Below are 24,362 nucleotides of genomic sequence, written 5' to 3'. Positions count from 1 at the left end.
TGGCGAGGGAGGTGACCTTTGAGATGAGATCTTGTGGAATGGTGTAGGGTGGGCTTCTAAGAAGAGTGGACAGCAAGCACCAGGCACTGAAGCAGGACAAAGCTTGGCTCACTTGTGTTCCAGAAAAAAACAGTGGCTGGAACACTGGGACGCAGGGCAGTGGGGCACGAGGGAGGTGAGGGATGCAAAGCCAAGGGCCTTCGAAGCCAGTGGAAGGGGTTTAGATCCTAGCCCACGCGAGGCGAGATGCCATTAGAAGGCTCTATGTGGGAGAGTGACACGAAGGGATTTACATCATAAATGGGACCCCTGTGGCTGCTGTGAGCTTGTAGGGAAAGGGGTAAGGATAGGACAGTGGTTGGGACGCTGAAGGCAGGAGATGATGGCATTGGGACCGCTGTGGTGGCAGCAGCAGTGGAGAAGTGGTATAGAGGTATATCAGGAACATAGCGTTGTCAAGTTGCAGCAGGCCCAGGCGGGGTGGGGGTGGGGTGTGACTGAAGGAAGACTCTCGGGTTAGTGGCTAGAACAAACTGGTGGATGACTGGAGTCTTATTTTGAGATGGAGAAGATGAGGACAGGAACAGGTCTGGGGGACAGAGGAGCTATGAGGACTTACTTGACTGTGAGTATCTGATGTCTGCCCTCAAATGACAGTCTCACTGTCCCAATTCTCTTCTGGAGATAAGCATTATGTGATGTCAGCATCAAGTTTGGCCATAGCACAGTAAACAAAACACATGGTGTTCATACTGAACTTGTAATGGATGCTCAGGCCCTTAAAGGGCTTACTAATGGAGGGGCATCTGGGTGGCTCGGTAGGTTAAGCATCTGACTCTTGGTTTCCGCTTAGGTCATGATCTCACAGTTCATGGGATCAAGCCCCATGTGAGGCTCTGTGCTGACAGCTCAGAGCCTGGAGCCTGCTTCACATTCTGTGTCTCCCCCTCTCTCTGCCCCTCCCCTGCTTGCACTTGCTCTCTCTCTCTCAAAATAAATAAACAAACTTAAAAAAGAATCTTTTAAGGGGTTTACTAATGAAAAAGAAAAAATCTTAAAATGCCCTGGGGGAGGACAATGGAAGCAAAGTAAAGCCCAGCTCTATGTCTGTTTTCTAGACTGAAGTTCCATTTATGACTTTGGTTAAAAAAAAAAAAAAAAAAAAAAAAGAGTAGATTAAAAACAAAGCTTGAAAACCACTGATACAGTCAAAGCCCTATTTGCTGAGTCCCCTGCCAGGCAGGCTGCTATGTGCTGAGGACAGAGATTAAAGCCAGTCTCTCCACCCACTAAGAATCCACAGCCCAGTGGAGACACATGTAAGGAGTGAGTGTCACATTTGGGAGTCACAGTCATCACGCCTGCACGACGGCAATAAAAGGCCCTACCTACCTCATAAACGTACAGTGAGGTTTAAAGGAGATAATGGGTAAGAAAGTTCTTTCTGAAAGTGTCAGGTACTGTACAACTGTTAACTGGTATCACTATGTTCCCTCTGAAATCCCAAGAGAAATCTTTGTAGGCCAGCAAAGAAAAGTTTATTTCTTTCAATTTCATTTTAAAATACATATGATAGTTAAAGAGCAAACTTAGAATACAATCTTTTCACTCAGATGAACTAGAATGATATCTAGAAACTTTGTATGATAGCATATCTCAAAAGATCATCTTAATAACATAAAAGAATCCTTTTAAGGCTGAAATAATTATTTTGTGTAACAGATCATACTTTTCTGTTAAGAAAAAAGAACTTAAGGAGAAATTAAAACTTGGCGGGAGGGGGAACTTAAGGGGAAAAACCAGAGAAAGTTGATGTGTACAGTTCTAGTATCTCAAAACATTTTAAATACTATATAGAAGAAAAACATTCTATGGATAAAGTCATGATAGGAAGAAAGTATCTCTATACAGGGAATCACGAGGTACTTACAGCAGATAAGGCCAAGATTTGCTGTTGAATTGTTTCTTCATCATTACTATCAACCCATGGGGGCACTGCTGCTTCTAAAGGTTTTAATAATAAAGAAAAAAAGAGAAAAACATGTTACAAAGGTTACACTGCAATCGTGGTTTGAAAGAATAAGTTGCCACATAATGAATGTGGCAATTTATTAATGAGCTCCAAAGATGAACATTCATCATAATTCCTAGACTTAAGATATGAATCTAAAGCATGTACGCATTTGGTAAAAAATTACTTGAATTATATGGTGGAGAAATTGGACAACACCTTGACCAAGTGACCCAAATGATCATCACCAATGAAAAAGAGATGGTCATCGTAGGCCTCCAGATGGGCTATCCTGAGAAGGACACAACATCATCTATATAGTATTCTGGCCAAGAATGCATAATCTGAATCTAATCATGAGGAAATATCAGCCAAAGCCCAACTAGGAAAGGTCTATTTAAAAAAAAAAAAAAAGGAGGCCAAGGGGGCGGGGGCAGAATATCCTTTGAAAACATTAATGTCCTAAAAGACAAAGGTCCTGGATTGGTGCAGATTAAAAGAGGCTAAGACACATGAGGAAAGCTATGCTGCATGCTGTATTGAGGGGGAAAACATACAAAGGACATTACTGGGTCAATTGACAAAATTAGAATATGCACATCGTATCAGTGTTCTTTTCCTAAAGCTGGTAACTGTCTGGTCAGTGATTATGTAAGAGAATACCCCTAATTCTTAGGAAACACACATTGAGTGGAACAGAAAAGACACACACAGAGGGAGAAAGGGTGTAAAGGACAAGGCAGTTGGACTAAAACCAACAATCTAGGGAGAGGGGGTATGGGTGTTCTCAGTACTCCCTTTATACTCGCAACTGCTCTGTAAATTGAAATTATTTCCAAATAAAAAGTTCTTTTGAAAAAGTCACTGTACTTGATTCATGACAAAAGGTGATAAGCAGTTAGGAACTGAGAAGAGGGTTGTCAGGAGTGAAAGCAAATAAAGAAATGGGCAAATCGGGAAGTAAACAACAGGGCTGGGATCTACAACAGACATGTTGTCTTTGGGGCTCACAAGAAGAAGGGGATTACAACTCATCAGGCTTATACTGTTGGGTGACAAATGCAGCCACTGAGAGGTGAGTCCCAGGGGTTTTCTGCGGAGACCTGGGAGGTGATCTTGGTCTAGGAGGAGTTCAGTGCTGGGTGTGTGTAGGGGGTGTTCAGAGGGAGCAGCAAGTAGGAAATAGTGGAGACAAAGCCAGTGAGCATCCGAACTGGGGCTACCATCTGAGCTGGGGCTGTGGAGGTGGGAGGTCAGCACAAAAGATACATGTAGGGGCTCCTAGTATTTTCAACAAAACACCCCTGCCCTTTTGTGTCATGTGGCAAAAGTCCAATGGAAGAGACATCCTATTGTGTACCAACTGATAGAAAAGTTATGTGCATGTGTGGATAGACATATGGACAGACAGACACCTGGCTCATTCTTAGGCTCATCTTAAACAGGCAAATGGTGGCAATTATAATCCAAATTCTGTTAAATATAAGATAAAATAAGCATATTTTCATACTTAAAAAAATTGGGGTAAAGCCCCTTGAAAACACTATTTGCTTTAATATTCTGGCGTCCAATTTAAGTCTATTCACCTTGGGTGGCCTCTCCTGGTACTACTTAACCCTCAGATGAGGTCCTCTCAAGGCTCAAACTACCAGTATGGATGAGACACTCCCTGCCTCCCTGTTCCTCTGAAACTGCTCTTTTTAGGGTGACCAGTAACCTCCTGGTTGTCCAACCCACGGACAGTTCTTAGTTCTTTTCTCTCTAGGCCCAGTTTCCTTCTTTGTGAAATGGAGAGAAGAGTAAGCACTTCTGAGTTTCTGTGACCGTTAAATGAACAAATGCACAAGGAACACTCACATGGTGCCTTTCCTCATGGTCCTTGTAAATGGACTTCTTAGCCGACCTAACTCTCCTTGAAATTCTCCCCTCTCTGGGCTTCTATTGCTTCTCTCTCCTAGCTGTTGTCTCTTGGTAAGTAAAAATGGGCACTGGTTTTGATGGCAGATTTGTTTCATCACTTACCAGCTGAGCAACCTGCAGCGAATTAACCTTGTTGATCCTACCTTTTAGTAAAGAAGATGTTGCATGTAAACATCAGGCACTCAGGAACTGTCAATTTCTCCCATTCCTTCCTTCCTGTCAACACTGTTAGATCTCTGCTCAGCTCTCTTCATGCTCGACACACTTCTCACTGAGCTCACCTACTCTCATGGTTTTTACACAAATTGACTTCTAATCTGTATCAGTAGATGGGATTCTTCATGCATGCTTCACACAGGAATCAACTGCTCCTGTTGGACCCCATTCAGTTAATTTAGAGCAGTGCCGACCAACAGAACTTTCTGCACTGATGGAAATGTTCTAAGTTTGCACTGTCCAATATGGAAGCCACTAGCCCCTTGTGGCTATTGGGCCTTTGAAATATGACTTGTGCAACCAAGGAATGGAATTTTCCTGCATTCCCTTCCCTGCCTTTGTACATGTTCCTCTCACCTGGGGTCTAATGGGTGTCTCAAAACTGAAAGTGCCTCCGAGCCTTTCCCCTGCTCACTCAAAGTTCCTGTCTCAGAGGCTCTGACCAGCGCCTACCCCAAGTCTCCAAGCCAGGATCACTTTCTCTGCTATCCTAAGGTAGGCTAATTTGTATAGATTTTTTGTCCCCAAAGCTGCTTTCCACTTTGAGTTGCCTGACCCGCCACAGGACTAACTAGCTCTTTTTGAATTTGTGGCACTGCTCAAACTGATGGAATTGTTTTACCATTTTGCCAAATTCAAAGACAAGAGGCCGGTTTTGTGTTTCAGTACATCCAAACAGTAAAAGTAGACATTTTGAGATCCTGTAACTGCAAACATTTAAACAAGCATTTGTCAGTAATGAAATGCACTAACTTCCTCAAACACTCCATGACTTTTCATGGCCCTCTGTCACTCCTCTAGAAAGCTCTTTCGTTTTTATCTCCTGAAGAGAATGGGAAGGGAGCCAACTTCTGCTAAGTGCCAATTATGTGTATATCACACAGTGTGTTGGCCATGTTATAAAATGAGAAATGAATGCTCACTCTGTCACAGCCAGCTCCCCAGAGGGGCTGTCACCAGTTCTGTGGGAACAATTTTCTCCCTTCCTTTAAACCCCAAAGGTTTATGAGCTTGACTTCCCCACTAGTCTTTGTGCTACCTGAAGGATGGGGGCTGTTACACATTTTTGTATTCTCAGCGCCTCAGTGTGGTGTCTGGCACATTAATAGGTGCTCAATAAAATTTGGTAGGTGAGTCATGTATACAAACCGATATCATACCTGACTTTTTGGTATGCTGTTCCTCAACAAATTTTTTCTGTTCCTTCTGAAAATCTCCTATAATGGTCTGTTAAAAAATATATAAAGAGTCAAATTACTTCGAGAAGCTTATTACATGTAAGATTTGTGAAGTCATTTGAGACATTTTATTAATTTTATTCAAATAAAAAGGTTAAAAAAGTGATACTCCACCCTTTCTCCACCAAAAGGGAAAATCAATTCAATAGTTTTGAATTTTAAGTATACAACCTTTTTTATGATGGATTATCTTTTCAAATGCAAAGATAAAATGAGTTAAAAATTGAATTTTTGTTTTATCGCAAAAAACAATAAAAGCCAGGTCAAATCTCATTCTAACATGTAGTACACACAGCAAAGCAGCTAAATAACAAGCTATCTGAAGTTTAATTGATGACCTCCTTAGTTCAAATAATTACCAACATAAATGAAATTCCCCAGGCCTATACCCTACCACTGCAGGAAATGAACAAACTCATTCCTTAGAGTCTGAAAATGTAATTCCTAATGGGACTTTAAAAACGTAACTGAATGATGCAAAGGCATAAATATTTGGAAACAGTTACAGTTTAAAATTAAACTCACAATGTAAAAAGTTCAGTATTATGCAAAAGTATCAGTGTATTTCAGAATATATTAAAATTAAAACCAAGGTTATTTAAATCATTGCTACTTCTTATACAAAAAGAAGAAAAAAAACCCCAAGAGTCTCAACAATTAATATTTTTATCGGAATATGATATCCTACTTGGATTAATGACGTTCATAAAAAGAAGGGATAATTATATTTAGCTGCTAATCAATTTGAAAAGATGTTGAAATGTACCTTATCAATGATGTCATCTATCTTTCCTTCTTCTACTGATTTCTTTATTGTTTGTGCTGTTTCAGCAACTGATTCAGTTATCTTTTTTGTAGCAGCAGTTGCAAAGCTAAATAGATAGTCTGCAAAGAATAAAAGACAGTCTATGCTCCATTCAAGTACAATGGTTATTATATTTGTGATTTTTCCCTTAAAGAGCTCTCATGCGAATCTTCAACCATAGGGCATGTTTCTTGTTAACTAGGACGTGAAACGAGAAGCACTGACAGTACCCCACCTTCTGGGTGGACCCGCTGGCCATCCACACCCGGCCTTTAATTCATCTCTTGCAAAGAGCGTTAAGCATACGCCTCCCTTCTCCCCCAGTAGTCTCTTGTTCTAACTTATCTCAGCAAGTAATCTCCCTTCCAACTTCACAAATAAGATCAAGGCTCCTTTTCACTTTCCTTCCTTTCTAGACCCTAAATATCCTATTTTATTTTCTCCTTCCCTCTTGTTCAAAGAAAAAATGTCCCTCCTTCCCTACATTAACCCATCTCGTGATAAATCTGGGGGAATTTTTAATAAATAGAAATCTTGGCAAGCCCTAATATAAATATAAGTCCTTCTTAACTAATAATAATGAGCAAATATGTAGAATAAAATTAAAACTGGAACATATAAACTTTCACCTTTCAAAAGCACAAAATTAATGTTTCTAAAGACCTGAAAAGACATTATGTATCAAAGCGCTATTGCAACCGCAACATAAAGGCCTGTATGTAAACAAATATCATTTCGAAGTCCACAATGTATACAACATAGGCTGCGGGAAGCAACCTCAGGCAGGTCCTGAAGCTGGACCCGCTGGGGGATGCTCCTGGGCCACTGCCTTCCAATCTCATCTAGTGGGAGATACTCTCTAAGTTAGGGCACTCTTGCCTCTGCTACTTGCACTTGCTGAGGGGCAGGTGGGTTGACTCTTACAACACTCAGGGAGAAAACCCAGATAAGAATGGCAAAGGGAGCTTGGCACACCAGATTAAATCCTCACTGGTGGCTGGTATCACTTCCAGAGAATCAGGTAACTTGTACCACTACCTGGGAGCAGCAGTACTATCTCCCCATCTGAATGACCTTCTCTTCCACTTTCCATAGCCTTTACCATAAAGAGTCTACTTTCTCCCATTGCGTCTGGTGGCATTCACCTGTCCATGATGTCAACACCCCATTGTGACTATAAAACGGGACACTACTTGCCTATGGTCTTCTCACCATTCTTCCCCCTCCTATTCTACATTCACATGATCCCAAGAAATTCTTGAGTATCTCCAAGGAGGTTTCAGATACATTATTCCTAGGTTTGAAACACCTTTATCTTCCCTCTTTTTATCTGGCTTAACTCTGCATATACTGTGCATCTCCACTTACATATCACTTCTCAGGAAATGTTCCCTGGCTCCTTGACTGGAGTAGGAGCTCCTGAGATGTGTTCCCTCAGCACCTGTGTTGCCCAACCAACAATATTCATGACACTCTATTGATTACTTGGTGGATCTGTCTTCCCAGACAGACTCAGGGCCCATCCTAAGTTCCACTGGGGCAGGGACCAAGGCTGTCTGATTCACCACTGTATCCCCAGTGAGTGACCAATAAGTCCTTGTTGAATGGACAAATGGGGGGCAACATAGTAAGTTTTAGGGAAGGGTTTTAGCGAAGTCCCTCATTTCTGTTTGGTTATGATTAGTCTATTCACAATAAATTGGGTAGACAGCCAGATTATTTTGTAATAATATTTTTTGCAGAGAGTCAAAGAAATCTGAAGTTCTAAAAGAGCAGGGTTCCTTTTAAGATTTTCTCTCAGGAAAATGTTAAAAAAATTTTTTTGATGTTTATTTTGGGGAGAGAAATAGACAAAGCGCAAAGCGGGAGGGGCAGAGATAGAGGGAGACCAGAATCTGAAGCAGACTCCAGGCTCTGAGCTGTCAGCACAGAGACCAACACGGGGCTCGAACCTGTGAACCTCAAGATCATGACCCAAACCGAAGTTGGACACTCAACCGACTGAGCCACCTAGGCGGCCCTGAGCCACCTAGGCAGCCCTCAGGAAAATGTTTTTAATTAGAATCATTATTTTTATGGGGCGCCTGGGTGGCTCAGTCAGTTGAGCTTTCGATTCTTGGTTTCGACTTAGGTCATGATCTCATGATTCATGACTTTGAGCCCAACATCCCGGCATCAGGCTCTGCATTGACAGTGCAGAGACTGCTTTGGATTCTCCCTCCCTCTCTCTCTGCCACTCTCCAACACAGACATTCTCTTGCTCTGTCTCTCAAAATAAATAAAACTTAAAAAAAAAAAAAAAAAGAATCATCATTTCTAGTCCAAGGAGTACTGCCATTTAAAAACTGGTATTTTAGGGGCGCCTGGGTGGCTCAGTTGGTTAAGTGTCCAACTTCGGCTCAGGTCATGATCTCATGGTCCGTGAGTTCAAGCCCCACATCGGGCACTGTGCTAACTGCTCAGAGCCTGGAGCCTGCTTTGGATTCTGTGTCTCCCTCTCTCTGACCCTTCCCCAGTCAGGCTCTGTCTCAAAAATAAATCAACACTAAAAAACAACAACAACAACAACAACAAAAAACTGGTATTTTAGGGGCACCTGGGTGGCTCAGCTGGTTGAGTGTTTGACTTCGGCTCTGGTTGTGACCTCGTGGTTCGCGAGTTTTGAGGCCTGCATTGGGCTCGCTGCTGTCAGTGCAGAGCCTGCTTCAGATCCTCTCTCGCCTTCTCTCTGTTCCTCCCCTGCTTGCTCTCTCTTTCCAAAATAAACATTTAAAATACATAAATAAATAAAATCTGGTATTTTAGCATAAATATCTCAATTCTTAGATTTTAATGAGGTACGGTACACTGACACAGAGAACACTGGAGAAAGTATAGTTGTCGCCCTCAAGGAATGCCCATTTCCAACCAAATAAAAGGCTCAAAGACAAGAGGAGCAAGAATAATCATGAAACAGAAGCACTCAGAGAAGAGAGTAATTAGAGAGTGGTCTGGATTGTGAAGTCAGAGGGAGGAGGGGCATGGGAAAGCATGATAGGAGATTTTCAGGTAAGAAAGCTCATAAAGATGAGAAGTGGCTTATTAGTTTTGCAAATTAACTTATCGGCTGACACCAAGTTAAAGAGTTTTAACTACATGGTTAGAAAAAGTTGAGACTAAGATAAGAGTTAACAGGAAGTAATAGGAGTACAATGTCCATTTCGAGAACACAGGCATAAAGAGAAGGTCTCAAATGAAGCAGCAACCAATGAAAAGGAAGACTAAATAAAATGTGTCCAGTGAGCAAGACTAAGCAACCTTATGAAAGGAGGGGGCAAATTTCAAACACTGAAAGCAGTCATTTTACCTTCATTTTAGACTCATAATCATCCTGGGATGATTTATCCTCACAGAGGATAAATGATTTGCCCATTAAGATAGTGGCAGACTCTGCTGATGGCCTAGCCAATGCCTATTCCCTTCCTCCTTGGCAAAACAACCCCAGTTTTGGTGGGAGCTTATCAAAGCTGGGGGTGGTCTTGGGGACTTCCAACACAATCAAGGTGGTTTTATTAAGCCTCTGTTAGATTTTCCGTAATTTGCAGCTGACTTTTCTGTAATTTGCAACTGATATCACAATAAAGACAATAGTACAGAAAACTCAAACACAGGCTATCTGCTTCTAACTGGCAAGCTTGTGCCCCAAATCCCACACTGCCTCATGTCAGATGAGCAAGTGACAAGGGCTTGAAGAACTAAATGGAATGATAAAGATAAAGTGGGGGGCGCGGAGTGGCTCAATTGGTTAAACGTCCAACTTTGGCTCAGGTCATGATCTCACAATTTGTGAGTTCAAGCCCCACATCAGGCTCTATGCTGATAGCTCAGAGCCTGGAGCCTGCTTCAGATTTTTGTCTCCCTCTCTCTCTGCCCCTCCCCTGCTCGCATTCTGTCTCTCCCTCTCAAAAATAAATAAACATAAAAAAAAAAAGATAAAGTGGGAAGGTTCTCAAAGGTTAGAAAAGGCATTAAAATTATCAGAAGAAAGAGAAGAAGGTAGAGTTTGCTTGCTGCTAGAACAGGAAAGAAAATGAGCAGATAGTGATTTCTAAGGCAAAGCTTTAGAAAATTAATATTCTTAAGGCGCTGGCTAATTTTTCAAAAATACTTTATTTCATAAAATTTTAGAACCTTCATGTTGGAGGACTTTAGAGGTTACCCAATTGAACCTCTTATCCAGGTAGCCCCACTTCTAGGGATAGGGAGCATGTGACTTCCACGGGTAGCCAATTATTACTGTTATCCCCCTCTAATTAGGAAATCTTTTCATTTGCCTTGTCATTCCTACCTCTCAGACTTAGATCTGTCCTTTTAACTACCATAAAATGACTTCTCTATGAAAAAAAACTTTCAGAATTTTGAGCAATGCCCCTAAGTTTCTTCTTCAAGCCAAAATCCCAGTTCTGTTTAGTATTGATCATAAGCCATGGGATCCAAGCTCTTGACCATTTGTACTGTCCTCTTCATGGTAAGCCAGAGTTTGTCATCAGCAGTGAATTGGTTATTTTATTTCTGTATCAAAGCAGACGTTTATTTTCCTATATACACACTAATTTTTGGAGCCCTTTTAGTCGTACACTAAGCAAGTTAGGCACCTAGAACTTGAAATGTACTTTCCCTATAGAAAAAGAGGATAGCCTAATTAACATAGTTCCACTGCAAATATTAATAGCTTTTTTCTTTTTTTAAAAAAAGTTTATTTACTTTTGAGAGAGACAGAGAGAGACAGAGAGAGAACAGGGGAGGGGTGGAGAAAGAATCCCAAGCAGGCTCTGCGCTGTCAGTGCAGAGCCTAATGTAAGGCTCAAACTCACCAACTGAACCATGACATCATGACCTGAGCCAAAATGGAGTCAGATGCTTAACTGACTGAGCCACCCAGGCACCCCCTACTAATAGTACTTTTCAAAGGAGAAGAGACGATGGCCCTTCCTCCATTTCTGGGCATGGACTGACCTTAGGGATGGTTTTGAAAAAGCCAAAGCTCATTTTTGGCCACTCTCCCACTTGTTTATGCAAACGACTCATGTATTGAACGTTCTCAGAGGTATGGACTTTTCTTTAAAAAAAAAAAAAAGTACAGGGGCGCCGGGGTGGCTCAGTCGGTTGGGCGTCCGACTTCGGTTCAGGTCATGATCTCATGGTTCGTGATTTCGGGCCCCACGTCGGGCTCTGTGCTAGTCGGGCTCTGTGCTAACAGCTCGGAGCCTAGAGGCTGCTTCTGATTCTATCTCCTTCTCTCTCTGCCCTTCCCCTGCTCTCACTGTGTCTCTTTCTCAAAAATAAAATAAAAACATAAAAAAAATTTCTTAAAAAAAAAAGTACAGATAAACCTTCAATTTGGTCGACTTCAACAAAAACCAAACAACCAGTTTGTACTGAATAATAAGTTACTTTGAGGCATGAGGCCTTCAGGGAGGTTGGGAGGAGCTTTTCAGTGAGTGAGTTCCCTTATCAACTGTCTCCTTCTGAAGCAGGTGATCCTAGGAGGCTGGAGTTTATCAGGAGGGAGGACCAAGGATGGGAAGGTTTGGTTTTAGGTGACGGAATGGAATGTAGGCCTGGGTGTCCACCACTTGTAACTGGTGAGTTGCCTACATTTACAAATAGATTACCATGAACCAGAAGTATTTAGAGTCCAGCCCTGAAGGCAGGCACTCAACAAATGTTTACAGAACAAATGGGGCTCCCAGGAGAGTCCGTGTAGATTTTAAAAGGCTAAAGAAATGAATCTATTCAGTGGTTGTCAGGCTCAGAGGTGTTTAACTTCAGGTTTTTTATTATTTATTTTATTTTATTTATTTTTAAAAATATTTTTATTTTATTTTTGAGAGAGAGACAGAGCACAAATGGGGGAGGGACAGAGAGAGAGGGAGACACAGAATCCAAAGCAGGCTCCAGGCTCTGAGCTGTCAGCATGGAGCCCGATGAGGGGCTTGAACCCACGAACCATGAGATCATGACCTGAGCTGAAGTCGGATGCTCAACCGACTGAGCCACCCAGCCGCCCCATAACTTCAGTTTTTTTTAAAAAAAAAGTTTATTTATTTGAGAGAGAAAAACAGGAGAGAGTGGGAGAGGGGCAGAGAGAGGGAGAGAAAATCCCAAGCAGACTCTTCGCTGGATCCCATGAACCTGGAGATCATGACCTGAGCTGAAATAAAGAGTCTGACACTTAATGGACTGAGCCACCCAGGTGCCCCTAATTTCAGTTTTTAAAAGATGAGTCTTTTTAAAGACAACATACCTTTTAGGATCAGTACGTAGAAATAAGAAAATATCTGATCATCTCTCTTATCTTTCTGAAGGTTTGTGTGTAAACAAGAACCTTTACATATTTTTAAAATCACATAAATTTCAGAACCAAAAGAGCTCTCTTATTTGGAAACGACATTTGCAATGTGCGTGTGGGTGGGGAAATTGGGATTCTGTCTTCCTCGTTCTCTGCCCCTCCCCTACTCTTTCCCTCTCAAAATAAATAAACTTAAAAAAAAAAAAACCAAACAAACATGAAATTAAAACATCTCTGAGCCTAACTCCCATTTGGGTAGATTCATGGTAGTACTTCCAGCTAACCTTAGCTTCCCCAAACACCAAGAGTCTGGTGAGGAAAGAAAGAGGTGGGAGCATTAGGCTCCAAAGTAGACATCCATATTGAAAATAAATCTATTTTAGAATATTCAGGACTTTGTTACTAAATACAAACATGAAGTTTCAAGTTGATGATAAAGTCCTCACTGTTTTTAATATAATTTATTGTCAAATTGACTTCCATACAACAGCCAGTGCTCATCCCAACAAGTGCCCTCCTCAATGCCCATCACCCATTTTCCCCTCTCCCCCCCCTTCCCATCATTCCTGTTTGTTCTCTGTATTTCAGAGTCTCTTATGGTTTGCCTCCCTCTCTCCCTGATTGTAACTATTTTTTCCCCTTCCCCTCCCCCACAGTCTTAAGTTTCTCAAGATCCACATATGAGTGAAAACATATGGTATCTGTCTTTCTCTGTATGACTTACTTCACTTAGCATAACACTCTCCAGTTCCATCCACATTGCTACAAAAGGCCAGATTTCATTCCTTCTCATTATCAAGTAATATTCCATTGTGTATATAAACCACAATTTCTTTATCCATTCATCAGTTGATGGACATTTAGGCTCTTTCCATCATTCGGCTGTTGTTGAAAGTGCTGCTATAAACATTGGGGTACATGTGCCCCTATGCATCAGCACTCCTGTATCCTTTGGGTACAAGAGTCAGACGCTTAACCAACTGAACCATCCAGGCGCTCCCAGCATGTGACTCTTGATCTCAGAGTTGAGAGTTCAAGCCCCAAGTTGGGTGTAGAGATTACTTTCAAAAAAAAAAAAGTGACTTTTTTTTAAAAATTTTTTTTTCAATGTTTTTATTTATTTTTGGGACAGAGAGAGACAGCATGAACCGGGGAGGGGCAGAGAGAGAGGGAGACACAGAATCGGAAGCAGGCTCCAGGCTCTGAGCCATCAGCCCAGAGCCCGACGCGGGGCTTGAACTCACGGACCGCGAGATCGTGACCTGGCTGAAGTCGGACGCTTAACCGACTGCACCACCCAGGCACCCCAAAAAGTGACTTTTAAAAAAATGTTTATTTATTTTTGAGAGAGAACATGCGGGGGAAGAGCAGAGAGAGAGGGAGACAGGATTCAAAGCTAGCTGTGCGCTGCAGCAGAGAACTCGATGTGGGGCTTGAACTCACAAACCATGAGATCATGACCTGAGCCCAAGTTGGAGGCTTAACCAACTGAGCCACCCAGACACCCCAGAAGTGACTTTTGCTAGTTCCCTGAAGATCAATGAAAATGGCTATGTTGTATGAAATGGAGTAAACACCCATACCCTGCTTTTCCTAACATGGTCCCACTTGTATCCATCTCAACTACCTAACATAGCCTTTCTAGTTCTAGTCCAATTCATCTGACATCTTTTGAAAATGGCAAGCTCGTTTCTCCTCAATTTTCTACACAGGAAACAGTTATTCCCTCTTTAGAGATTTTGTTGTACAGCACTTGGTTTTATTTCTCTTGTGCACTGTTTGGGGGCCTTGAGCTGAGGTTCTGTACTGCCATGATTGTACATTAGATCTGTTTCCGTGCCCCTTCCCCCAAGCTTTTTGAATGTTACAGCCTTTCTTTCTTCTTTTAATGTTCATGTATTAATTTATGAGAAAGAAAGAGAGAACAAGAGAGGATAAGCATGAGCCAGGGAAGGGGGGGGGGAGAGAGAGAGAGAGAGAGAGAGAGAGAGAGAGAGAATCCCAAGTAGGCTCCTTCCTGTCAGCAAAGAGCCTGACTCGGGGCTTGAACTCACAAACTATGAGATCAGGACCTGAGCTGAAATCAAGATGCTTACCCAGGTGGCCGGTTTAGCGCCTTTCTTATTCTAACATGTGTTTCTCCACTTTCAGACTCCACCCTCCCCTATGCTCTTCTTGCCTTTTAGCAGATTCTTTAAAAATGCTTGCCAAATTTACTATCTACCTTTGCCACAGTTCTGTCACTTGTAGTGCCACCTGCTTTAGGACTCACCTTCTCAAGGATGTTTTCTTTGATCATTTAAGCCCGCCAAGGTCTCCAGAATCAGAATTACCAGAGCGATGTGTTTATTTTTCAAGCCTACTACTTTCACTGTCCTCCGTAACTAGACTGTGGCTCGCAAAGGGTACGGCCTTTCAAATGAGACAGACCTGGGTTCAAATTCCACTTCTACCATTTGCCATAGCTTTGAGCCAGTAACTGCAGACTTGTTCTCCCAACTCACAGAGGTGTTTAACAGATTAAATGAGAAATCGTCCACAAGCCATCCGGTACTGAAACCTGCATCCCAGACAATAATCGACAACTACTTTCCCGCCTTAAAAAAAAAATTCCGCTGCACCTAAACCAGCCTGAGGGACGCCTTCGGTAACTCTTCCCGCAATTTATTTCAGACAACACACTCGGCGCTACAGACGCAAAAGGGCACTTTTCCAACCGACTTAAGCTCCCCAACGCCCCCCGTCCTGGGGGTGGGGGGTGTGGAGGTGAAAGCTCAAGAAATGAATAAAAAAGATTCCCTGTCAAACCTAAAGACGTCGAGCCACACCGCTTTGCGGAGGCCCTGGCTCCCAATGTTTACACACCTCGTAAGGCGGTGACCTGTCACCAGGAACTTGCCCACAATCTGACTGCTGGATGAAGCTCCAGCCTTGCCCAGATCCTCACCAACCTTTCCCGTCCCAAGAGGACCCACAGACACACCTTCCTCCCATTCCACCCGCTCCACACCCCCCAAGCAGTTGGGCCTGCGCCCCGGGCGTCAAGAGGAGGGAGCGGGCATCCCCCTACACTCTCTGGTCCCGAGGGCTGGAAGAGACTCACTGCCGAGGCCTTTCGCCTGGTGAAGGAGTTCCTGGTCCCCCGCTTGCTGCGGCTCCCCCTCCACCGACTCGGTCACCGCTTCGGAGCAGTTCTGGGGTGGAGCGTCTCCCTCCAGCTGCCTGTCTCCCTCAGATTGCCGGCCACCCGCCGCCGGCTGCTCCAAGCCAAACCAACTGCTCAAACTCCGGAACATCCCGCCCGCGGTGCCGCTACCGCGGTCCGGGTCACCGGAGACCCTAACTAGCACCGCCGGCTAGCGACTCCACAACGCTTGTCTCCCGGGGAGATGGCCAGAAATGCGACCCGCGAGCAGCTTGTCTATCCGTCTCCCAGTCTCTATGGCAGCTCCGCCGCCGGCCGCGCGTGCGTCACTTCCACCAAAGGCCCCGCCCCCGTGGGCTGTTTATTTCAGTAACTTTATGACGTGCGTGGAAAGCGGACAAAGGTTTTTCCCAGCGTAGTCCCGCCCTGTCGTCTCTCCTCCTTCCCAGCGTTTCTAGGTGACTGACCCTGCCGTGTAAACGGGTCTTTGTCACTCTAAGCAGCTTGGCCGCTGGCTCAGCCTCGCTTTGTCAGGCCACGCTGGGCCGTCCACGCAGAAATGGAGGTCTTTAGTTCCTTTCTGAGTCCGAATCAAAATTGGCCCAGGGCCTCTAGGTCCAACGACCAATTTACAGAGAATACAGCAGACTAAGGAAAGCGTTAGAGGACCCCATGGGATGCGGGCAGCAGAATCTAAGCTGTGAGAAACCACAGGACAAACGACCTTGTTTCTTCAAATAAATTGCAACAGAGGGGAAGGGGAACCTATAGGTTAGAAATGAATTTAGAGACATAACCCATGACAACCAGTGGATTTTATTTGGATACTAATTCAAGCAAACATTGGGAGAAAAAGTATGACGTTTATAAGAATTGGAAATTTGAGCAATGGATAGCTGATGAAAGTAAGGAATCGTCACATTAAAATTTTAATTGTAGAATACACATAAAATGTATCATCTTAACCATTTTTAAGTGTACAGTTTAGTAGCGTTAAGTGCATTCACATTGTTGTGCAACTATCTCCAGACCTCTGTGAGTTGCAAAATGCATTAAACAACTCCCCATTCTTTCCTCCCACCAGCCCCTGGCACTCACCAATTTATTTGTCTCTTATGAGTGTGACTACTCCAGGAACTTCATGTAAGTAGAATTATACCGTATTTGTCTTTTTTGTGACTGCCTTATTTCAGTTAGCAAATGCCCTTGAGGTCATTCATGTTGTGGCATGTGTCAGAATTTTCTTAAAATTCTGCCTTAACAAAAGGCTGTGTTAAAAAAGGCTGAATATTTATTTATTTTGAGAAAGAGAGGGAGAGAGAGAAAAAGAATCCCAAGCAGGCTCTGTGTTGTCAGCATGGAGCCCGATGTGGGGCTCCAACCCATGAACCATAAGATCATGACCTGAGCAGAAATCAAGAGTCAGATGCTTAACTGAGCCACCCAGGTGCCCCATACCACTGTTTGTTTATCCATTTATGTGTTGATGGACATAGAGATTGTTAATCTTTAAATTATGGTGGTAGTATTGTGTGTATTTAAAGGAGTTTTTATATTTTAGAGAGTTGGACTGAGATATTTACCAATGAAATGATAGGATGTCTGGCATTTGCTTCAAATTAATACAGGATGGGGGGAAATGGGTAGGGATATAGGTGAAACAAGCCTGTCCAGGGATTGGCAGTTGTCCAAGCTGGTGATTATACTTTATGTCTGCTGCTCTATACTTTTATTTTTTCCCATAATAACATGTAAATAAACAAAAAAACGAGTCAAGTAAACAACTACCCCTCCAAACAATTCATGAACATATTTCACAAGCACAGTCTCAAGCAATCCGTTGGCAAAGGACACCCATGATTCCTCCTCCCACCATTTTGAAAAGAGTAACTTGTGTGAATACTTGGGGACACATTGTGATAGATTATGATTCTGATTTCCCTGCTCTCCAGTTTTCCAGCCTGAGGTATATTTACAATTCAGGTCCAGGACTTTAGCTTAATAAACCCAAACAGCTTTATTGAGATATAATTCACATACTACGTAATTAATGTGTTTAAAGTATACAATTCAATGGTTTTTGGTATATTACTCTATTAATTTTTTAAATAGCAATAAAATATATATTAAAAAATCTGCCATTTTAACTATTTTTAAAGGTACAATTCAGTGGCATTAATGACATTCCAGCCTGTTTTTAGAGTCAGACCTCTTAGGACCAGTGTTTTCTAGGATTTGTGTCAGTGAGAACCTGAAGGTGGTCAACACTTTATTGAGAAGGGATATTTGATTTGGTTCAAGTATGATAGAAATGAGCCTAGAATTTCAGTCAGGAGCTTACAGGAATGAAGATTCTAACTTCACCATCTACTAAATGAATAACCTTGACTTGTTATTTGTCCTTTCTGCCCTTCAAGTTTCTTCACCTGCAAAAATATACTGCCAGGGGCGGGGGTGGGCTTTCAGTAAGCAGAGGTAGGTCCCAGCCTATTCCACTTCACTTTTGCTTTATCTCCAGGTGCACCCAAAACCACAGTGAAGGCTGTGTTTCCCAGGGAACAGACAGTTTTACAATTGTTCTGAAAGGTAGAATCCTTCAAAATAAAAAGACTGTAAAAGAGCATGAGCCATCTACTTAATGGCAGACTTCTTTATCATCTCTTTTTTATCCTTATTGCTATGCTGGTAGTAGGCCATTAATAAACACTTGTTGAATGAGGATATTTTCGTCCCACCCAAATCAGTCAATCTGAATCCTCTTATCAAATCTGTTTTTCTGCTAGATCCACTCCCCCCCACACACAATTTTGGATTAATAATACAGTAGTTATCATAGTAATCCCTTTGTATTCACAAAATATCTTTTATCTGTTAGCTACATAGATGAATAGACTAAGATAAGGATAAGACCCCACATCTTGTGGTGAAGAATCTGGCTTTGGGGGTAAATGTTTTACAGTGACTTTGCCACTCATATTAACTAATGTACCTTTGGTCAGGAAACTTCACATCTCTAAGCCTCAGGTTATTCATTATAGAAAGGGGATCATAGTAATTGTCCTGGTTATAAAAAGGGAATGAAGTATTGAAATGTGGAAGGAAGTCTTACATATGTGGCAGGTAAGTATCACCATTGATGTCAACCCATTTCATAAATGTTCTTTCCACAGGATCCTCTGGGAGACTTGTTTCATAACAAACCTCTCCATGCCTCCAGCCTTCAAAGGTGTTTCCTCCTTTTCAAAAAATGTATTTATTGGCTTTCATGAAGACTTCGGGCTTCCATACAGTTCCTACTGAGTGGAGCCTCTGTTTATTTTTCCAGAAGGTGACATCACCGTCCCTAGCTCCTTCCTGCTTCTTCCTTGACACTACTCTGTCATCCTTGGTGGAGAGAAACTCCCCTTTGCTTTGAAACTCATCTAATTTTTGCCATGCAACCCTCCAACCATCCTTGTTGCTGTCCTGTCATCTATTAGCTTTGGGATCACTCATCCACATTCGCTGAGGATTTGGTTTCTTGGCCTCCATTGGCTCATCCAAGTTCAAAGCCCTCACTGTCCCACGCACCGGCCTGGTGGGTGCTAGGTCCAATTTCAGTGGTGCCCATCTCATTTGACTCTATTTTAGCTGTCAGACCCTAAACTGTATCATCTCCTGGAATTACTTACCCTTTGAAGTCTCCAATGCCAACCCCACACTCTGGTGACAATGTGCCAGCTCCCTTATTCCCATAGTCCCTTTGTCTTCAGTTCTCTTTTCTTTCTCCTAGTCTGTCAGCTCCACATTGCTGTCAGTCCTTCCCTGCATGGACTAGACTCTTAGTGCATTACCATAATCAGATTCTCTCAGGCCCTTAACTGCCCCACTCTTTTTCCCTCTACTCAGCCCACAAACTGCTTTAATCATAAATATCCATATTTATAGATCTACCTATATAGCTGGCAAAATCATAGCTGGCCACCGTTATGCAACAGTGGTTATGACTCCTCTAGGTCTTCAATGACACTTGTCTCACTTGGCACTCTAGTGACTCTCGCTGGTTATTCACAATTTTCACCACTTTCCTAACTCTTCTATCTCAATTCCCATCCCTTCTATTGTTCAGTTAGATCCTTTCTCCTTCAGCGGTTTGTGTTCCTCCCTTTGCCTTAAAAACGTGTGTCCTCTCCCAGCCCCAGCCAGCCTCCAAACACTTTTTAAAAAATATTTTTTATGTTTATTTTTGAGAGAGAGAGAGAGAGAGAGAGAGAGAGAGAGGGAGAGAGAGCACAAGTGGGGGAGGGGCAGACAGAGAGGGAAACAGAATCCAAAGCAGGATCCAGGCTCTGAGCTGTCAGCACAGAGCCTGATGCAGAGCTCGAACCCATGGACCTCGAGATCATGACCTGAGCCCAAGTCCGAAGCTCAACGGACTGAGCCACTCAGGCGCCAGAAATCCTCCAAATACTCTTATTAAACAGTCTGGAAGCCCTGATTGTCCTTTCCCAACCCAGCTTCGCCCCCTCTCCCCTTCACTAGTACTGTTTGAGGAACTTTACTGATTTGTTTTATTAAATATTTTATTTAAAACTTTAAAAAATGTTTATTATTTTTGAGAGAGAGAGACAGAGGGCGAGTGGGGGTGGGGCAGAGAGAGTGATACTGAGAACCCCAACCAGGCTCCAGGCTCTGAGCAGTCAGCCCAGAGCCTTGTGCAGGGCTCGAACTCAGGATCGTGAGTTCATGACCTGAGCCGAAGTCCCACGCTTAACCACTGAGACACTCAGGAGTCCCCAAAATTGTATTCTTAAGTAATCGCAACACGCAACACGGGGCTGGGACCTACAATCCCCAGATCGGGAGTCGCAGGCTCCACCCAGCCTGGCGCCCCAAGGAACTTTAATGATTTCAATAGACGTGTCGAGCTGCGTCCAGACTGCAAGCCCCTCAAAGGCAGGAATCGAGTTTTATTTGCGTCCTCTTCTTAGCGTTCCTGCAGTTCCTGGAGTGCAGTAAGGGTTCCACAAACGTTTGTGACAGCGTGAAGCTCTTCACAGTGGTGAGAACTGGACGGGAGGACCCAAGCCAGGGTGTCGCCTTGCCTAGAGGCAGGGGCTCGCCGGGAACGTGGCGTTCACCCGCGCTTCCGAAGTGCCTCTCTGCTAAGTGAGCCACGGAGGGGAGGAGCAGTCCCCGGGCTGAACGAGGCCTGGGGCCAAGTGCATCCAGGGCGGAGGGTGGCGGGAAGCTGTCTGTGCCTGAGGAGTCACTTTTTAGGTGCTTGTTTTGGAACATTGCACAAACGCGGGTGCAAACCCCAAGCTCACCAGCGTGAGTCAGCGGGGCCGGCAGCAGGAGGAGAGGGAAAGGTGGGCGAGGAGGGCGCCGCGCACCCCGAGGCCCGCGCGGGCAGCGGGAAGGACCCGGTGGCGACAAGGGACACCCCTAGCGGCGGCCCCTTCCCCAGCCCTACAGGTGAGCGCGGGCCCGCCGCGGGGCGGAGCGCGCCGTCCCTACTGGCCACCCTCCCGGCGCCACCACCACCGCCGCAGGTAACCCCCCTCCCGGACCTTCCCCGAACCCCCAGGGCCTCCGAGCCCCCAGCCCCGGCGCGCACGTGGGGCCGGGCGCCTTTGTCCGCTCGCCGATGGCGCCCGCGCCGAGCCGAGAGGGGCCGGCAGCCAGGCGCGTCCCCGCACCCCGCGCACGCAGACTGCCGGCGGACGGCGGACGGGCGGGGGCCGGGGCTGCCCTGCCCGCGCCCAGTGCCGTCGGAACCTGCCGTGCGGCGGCCCCGCGATCCGGCCTCCCGAGCGTCGCGTCCCCTGGGTGCGCTTCTCCCGGCACGGGCCTCGGAAGGGGGCGCAGGGGCAGGCTGCGCCCCGGGCCCCATTTCTCCCTGGCCTCGGGAGCCGGGAGAGCCCCGAGATGGCGTTGGCGGAAGTGAAGCCCCGCGTGGAGTGAAATGGCCTTTCTGTCCCCTCCCCCGCCTGGTGCACTCCTTAAACAACGACCCTAGCATTTTCCCCAGAATAGCTGCTAAGGGCGCACTGTGGCTAAGTACGCAGCTGTTACAAAATAGCTTTCTTTTTGCAGCAGTTTTTACGGATCTGATGTGTAATTTATATGCAACGAAATGCACCCATTTTAAGGGTGCAGATCAGGGATTTGACAAATTATACACCCGTGTGATCGCTACCCCAACTTTGACGTAAACCATTTACATCACCCCAGAAAGTTCCCTCGTGCCCCTTTCCAGTCAATCCACCCCCCCCAACCTGCCTGATTTCTATAATAGCTTAGTTTTGCCTGCTTTAGAACTTAATAAAATGGGATCATTCAGGAAGTACTCTTGTTTGTGACTAATACGTTTTAAATGGCTGTCACTGAGAAGGTGTGTCTTGGTGCTTCAAGGCCTGCAACTGTCCAGTGTGGCAGCCACTGGCCACGTGTGGCTCTTGAGCATTGGAAATATGGCGAGTCTGAATTGAGATGTGCTCGAAGTACCAAATTTTGAAGACTAGTACAAAAAAAAAAAAAGGGTTGTAAAATACCTCACTAATGAATTCTGATATTGATTATATGTTAAAATGATACTATTTTGGATACATTGGGTTGAGTAAGATATTGTTAAATTAACTTCATCTATTTCTTTTTACTTTTTAAATCGGCTACTACTACTAAATTTAAAGTTACACGGTGGTTCCTGTAATGTTTTTATTGGACAGCAGACAGAGCAGCTCTACACACTCCTGTTTTACAAACTGTTTTACAAACAGTTCCGTTCACTGCATATTAAAAAAAAAAAGTAAATGAAAACTTTAGTCTTCAAATGGTGAAGAACATATAGATTCAGGGAAGTAGCCTAAAGAGCCTGATTTTTCTTACAGTTTTAAAACTTTGCTTCAAACTTACTGCCTTGCTTACAAGTCGAAAGGAGTAGGTGTCTCTTCGATATTAAGTTACATTTTCAAGAAGAACATTGTAAAATATCTGATGTGCTTAAAAAAGGTTATCTTGTGCCTTTGAAAATATAAAAAAGTAGTAATTGCCTACAGCCCAACCACCTAAATATTAAAATTTAGCTTTTTGAGGTACTTTTGATAAGTTTTCATTAAAAAATATAATTGAGATCATGTATTCGATTTTATATCCTTGTATATAAGGGAATTTTTTTATGAAAAATTCTTAGGCTTTTTGACAACCACATAATGAGACTTCACATGAATGCACTCTTGTTTTCAATGGCATTTTTTTGATTTTGCTAACTTTCACAAATAGGAAGTCATTTATTTTTATTTTTATTTAAAAATATTTTAATGTTTATTTAGTTTTGAGAGAGAGACAGAGCGCAAGCAGGGGAGGGGCAGACAGAGAGGGAGACACAGAGTCTGAAGCAGGCTCCAACCTGTCAGCACAGAGCCCGACAGGGGGCTGGAACCCAGGAACCACCAGTTCATGACCTGAGCCCTGAACTACAGAGGGACCCCAGGAAGTCATTTTAATAGTGTCACAGTGCAAGTATAAGTTACAGTTACAGCAGTGCTCATTTTGTACCAGAACCAAATGAGACTTTGTTCAACCCATGCCCAGCAAGCCAATAAAAACTGACACTGAGCTTTTTGCAGTAAAGGAAGATAGGCTATTTATTGGTGTGATGCTACCTAGGAGAACAGGGAGCTAATCCTCTAAAGTTCCTAACTCCCTAATGGTTTGCAAGTGAGGGATTTTAAGGGCAAGATTTGGGGCAGGGATCTCCTGAGAAGGTGGATGCCATGAGATCATGCTAGCAGGTGCTCGGGTGCTCCTTCCTCTGACTTTGTGTTTATGTTGGAGATTTCATTAGGTACACCTGGTAATTACGTCTTTCCTTGTAAGGGAATGGAGTTGCAATCCTACGGGTTCCTTGGATTGCTGTTCCTAGTCCAGCTGCGGCTCGGGGCGATATGACCTCTAGTATTCATTCTTTCCTCTCAACTGACAAAACGCACGCTGGCTTCAATTTGCCCCTTAATCCCATAGGAAAGGTGAAGTCCAAGAGGGCAGGGGTCTTGCCTTTTTGTTCATCCCCATAGCCCCAGGACCTGGGAACATGTCAAGCATAATAGACATTTAATAAACACTTGTGAGCTGATTGAATGGTGAGCAGAGTGCTGTGAAAAATGCTAACGGCTAACTTTCATTGAGCACTTGGGCACTCTCTTTGTAAATGCCCACATGCCCGTATACCGCGGGCACTATTATTATGTCTGTGGACTGCACAGGTAGGGAAATTCAAGGTTTAGAAAAGCTGAAAAAGTTGCCCAGGGTCAGAGTTGTAAATAACAGAGTGAACATTTGAACCCAGGCTGTCTGACTTTAGAGGAGGGGCACTTATCAAAACAGAAGAAATCAACAGAGGAGTGGGTAAGGGAGAGCTGTGAAGAAATTACCCTTATAATGACCACCTGGGCCAGTGGGAGTGGAAAGAGGCGAATATTCAGATGTATTGTGGATCCACAGGAGGACCATTCTGGGTTTGGACTGATTGTGAATCTTTTATGCTAAATTTAGCTGCAGTCAATGGAATGCCAGCTGGCTAGGGAAGGGGAACAATGGCACTGGATGTGATCACCTGTAGTGTGTAGACAAAGGTAGGTCCAGGGACTTAGGGAAGCCATTTGGGATGGGACATATGTGTATAAAAGTATATACTTATATGTATGTGTATATCT

The 24,362-nt window shown here is 43.9% G+C and overlaps 2 protein-coding genes across 5 annotated transcripts in view; one reads left to right on the top strand and one right to left on the bottom strand.

Annotated features, from left to right (window-relative positions):
* Positions 1 to 15,998, bottom strand: part of SYAP1 (synapse associated protein 1) — a 30,551-nt gene extending 14,553 nt beyond the window's left edge. Inside the window, exons 1-4 of the mRNA XM_043570937.1 lie at positions 15,625 to 15,998; positions 6,152 to 6,270; positions 5,308 to 5,374; positions 1,931 to 2,004 (exon numbers count right to left, since the gene is read on the bottom strand). Coding sequence (XP_043426872.1) covers positions 1,931 to 2,004; positions 5,308 to 5,374; positions 6,152 to 6,270; positions 15,625 to 15,817 — 453 coding nt within the window. The 5' untranslated portion in view covers positions 15,818 to 15,998. The remainder of the gene's footprint in view (positions 1 to 1,930; positions 2,005 to 5,307; positions 5,375 to 6,151; positions 6,271 to 15,624) is intronic.
* Positions 15,999 to 16,140: 142 nt separating this feature from the next.
* CTPS2 (CTP synthase 2) overlaps positions 16,141 to 24,362 on the top strand; it is a 105,065-nt gene continuing 96,843 nt past the window's right edge. Inside the window, exons 1-2 of one of the 4 annotated variants that reach the window (XM_043570936.1) lie at positions 16,141 to 16,571; positions 16,751 to 16,809. The gene's annotated coding sequence lies outside the window, so the exon portion shown is untranslated. Of the gene's footprint in view, positions 16,572 to 16,750; positions 16,810 to 20,553; positions 20,708 to 20,786; positions 21,201 to 24,362 lie in introns of those variants that run through there. The other 3 variants (XM_043570935.1, XM_043570934.1, XM_043570933.1) reach the window with 3 other exon arrangements.

This window comes from Prionailurus bengalensis, chromosome X, assembly GCF_016509475.1.
Source record: "Prionailurus bengalensis isolate Pbe53 chromosome X, Fcat_Pben_1.1_paternal_pri, whole genome shotgun sequence".
In the NCBI taxonomy this organism is placed as follows: Eukaryota; Metazoa; Chordata; class Mammalia; order Carnivora; family Felidae; genus Prionailurus; species Prionailurus bengalensis.
Note: the sequence above shows the minus strand (reverse complement) of the source record. Positions and strands in the feature narration are given on the sequence as shown.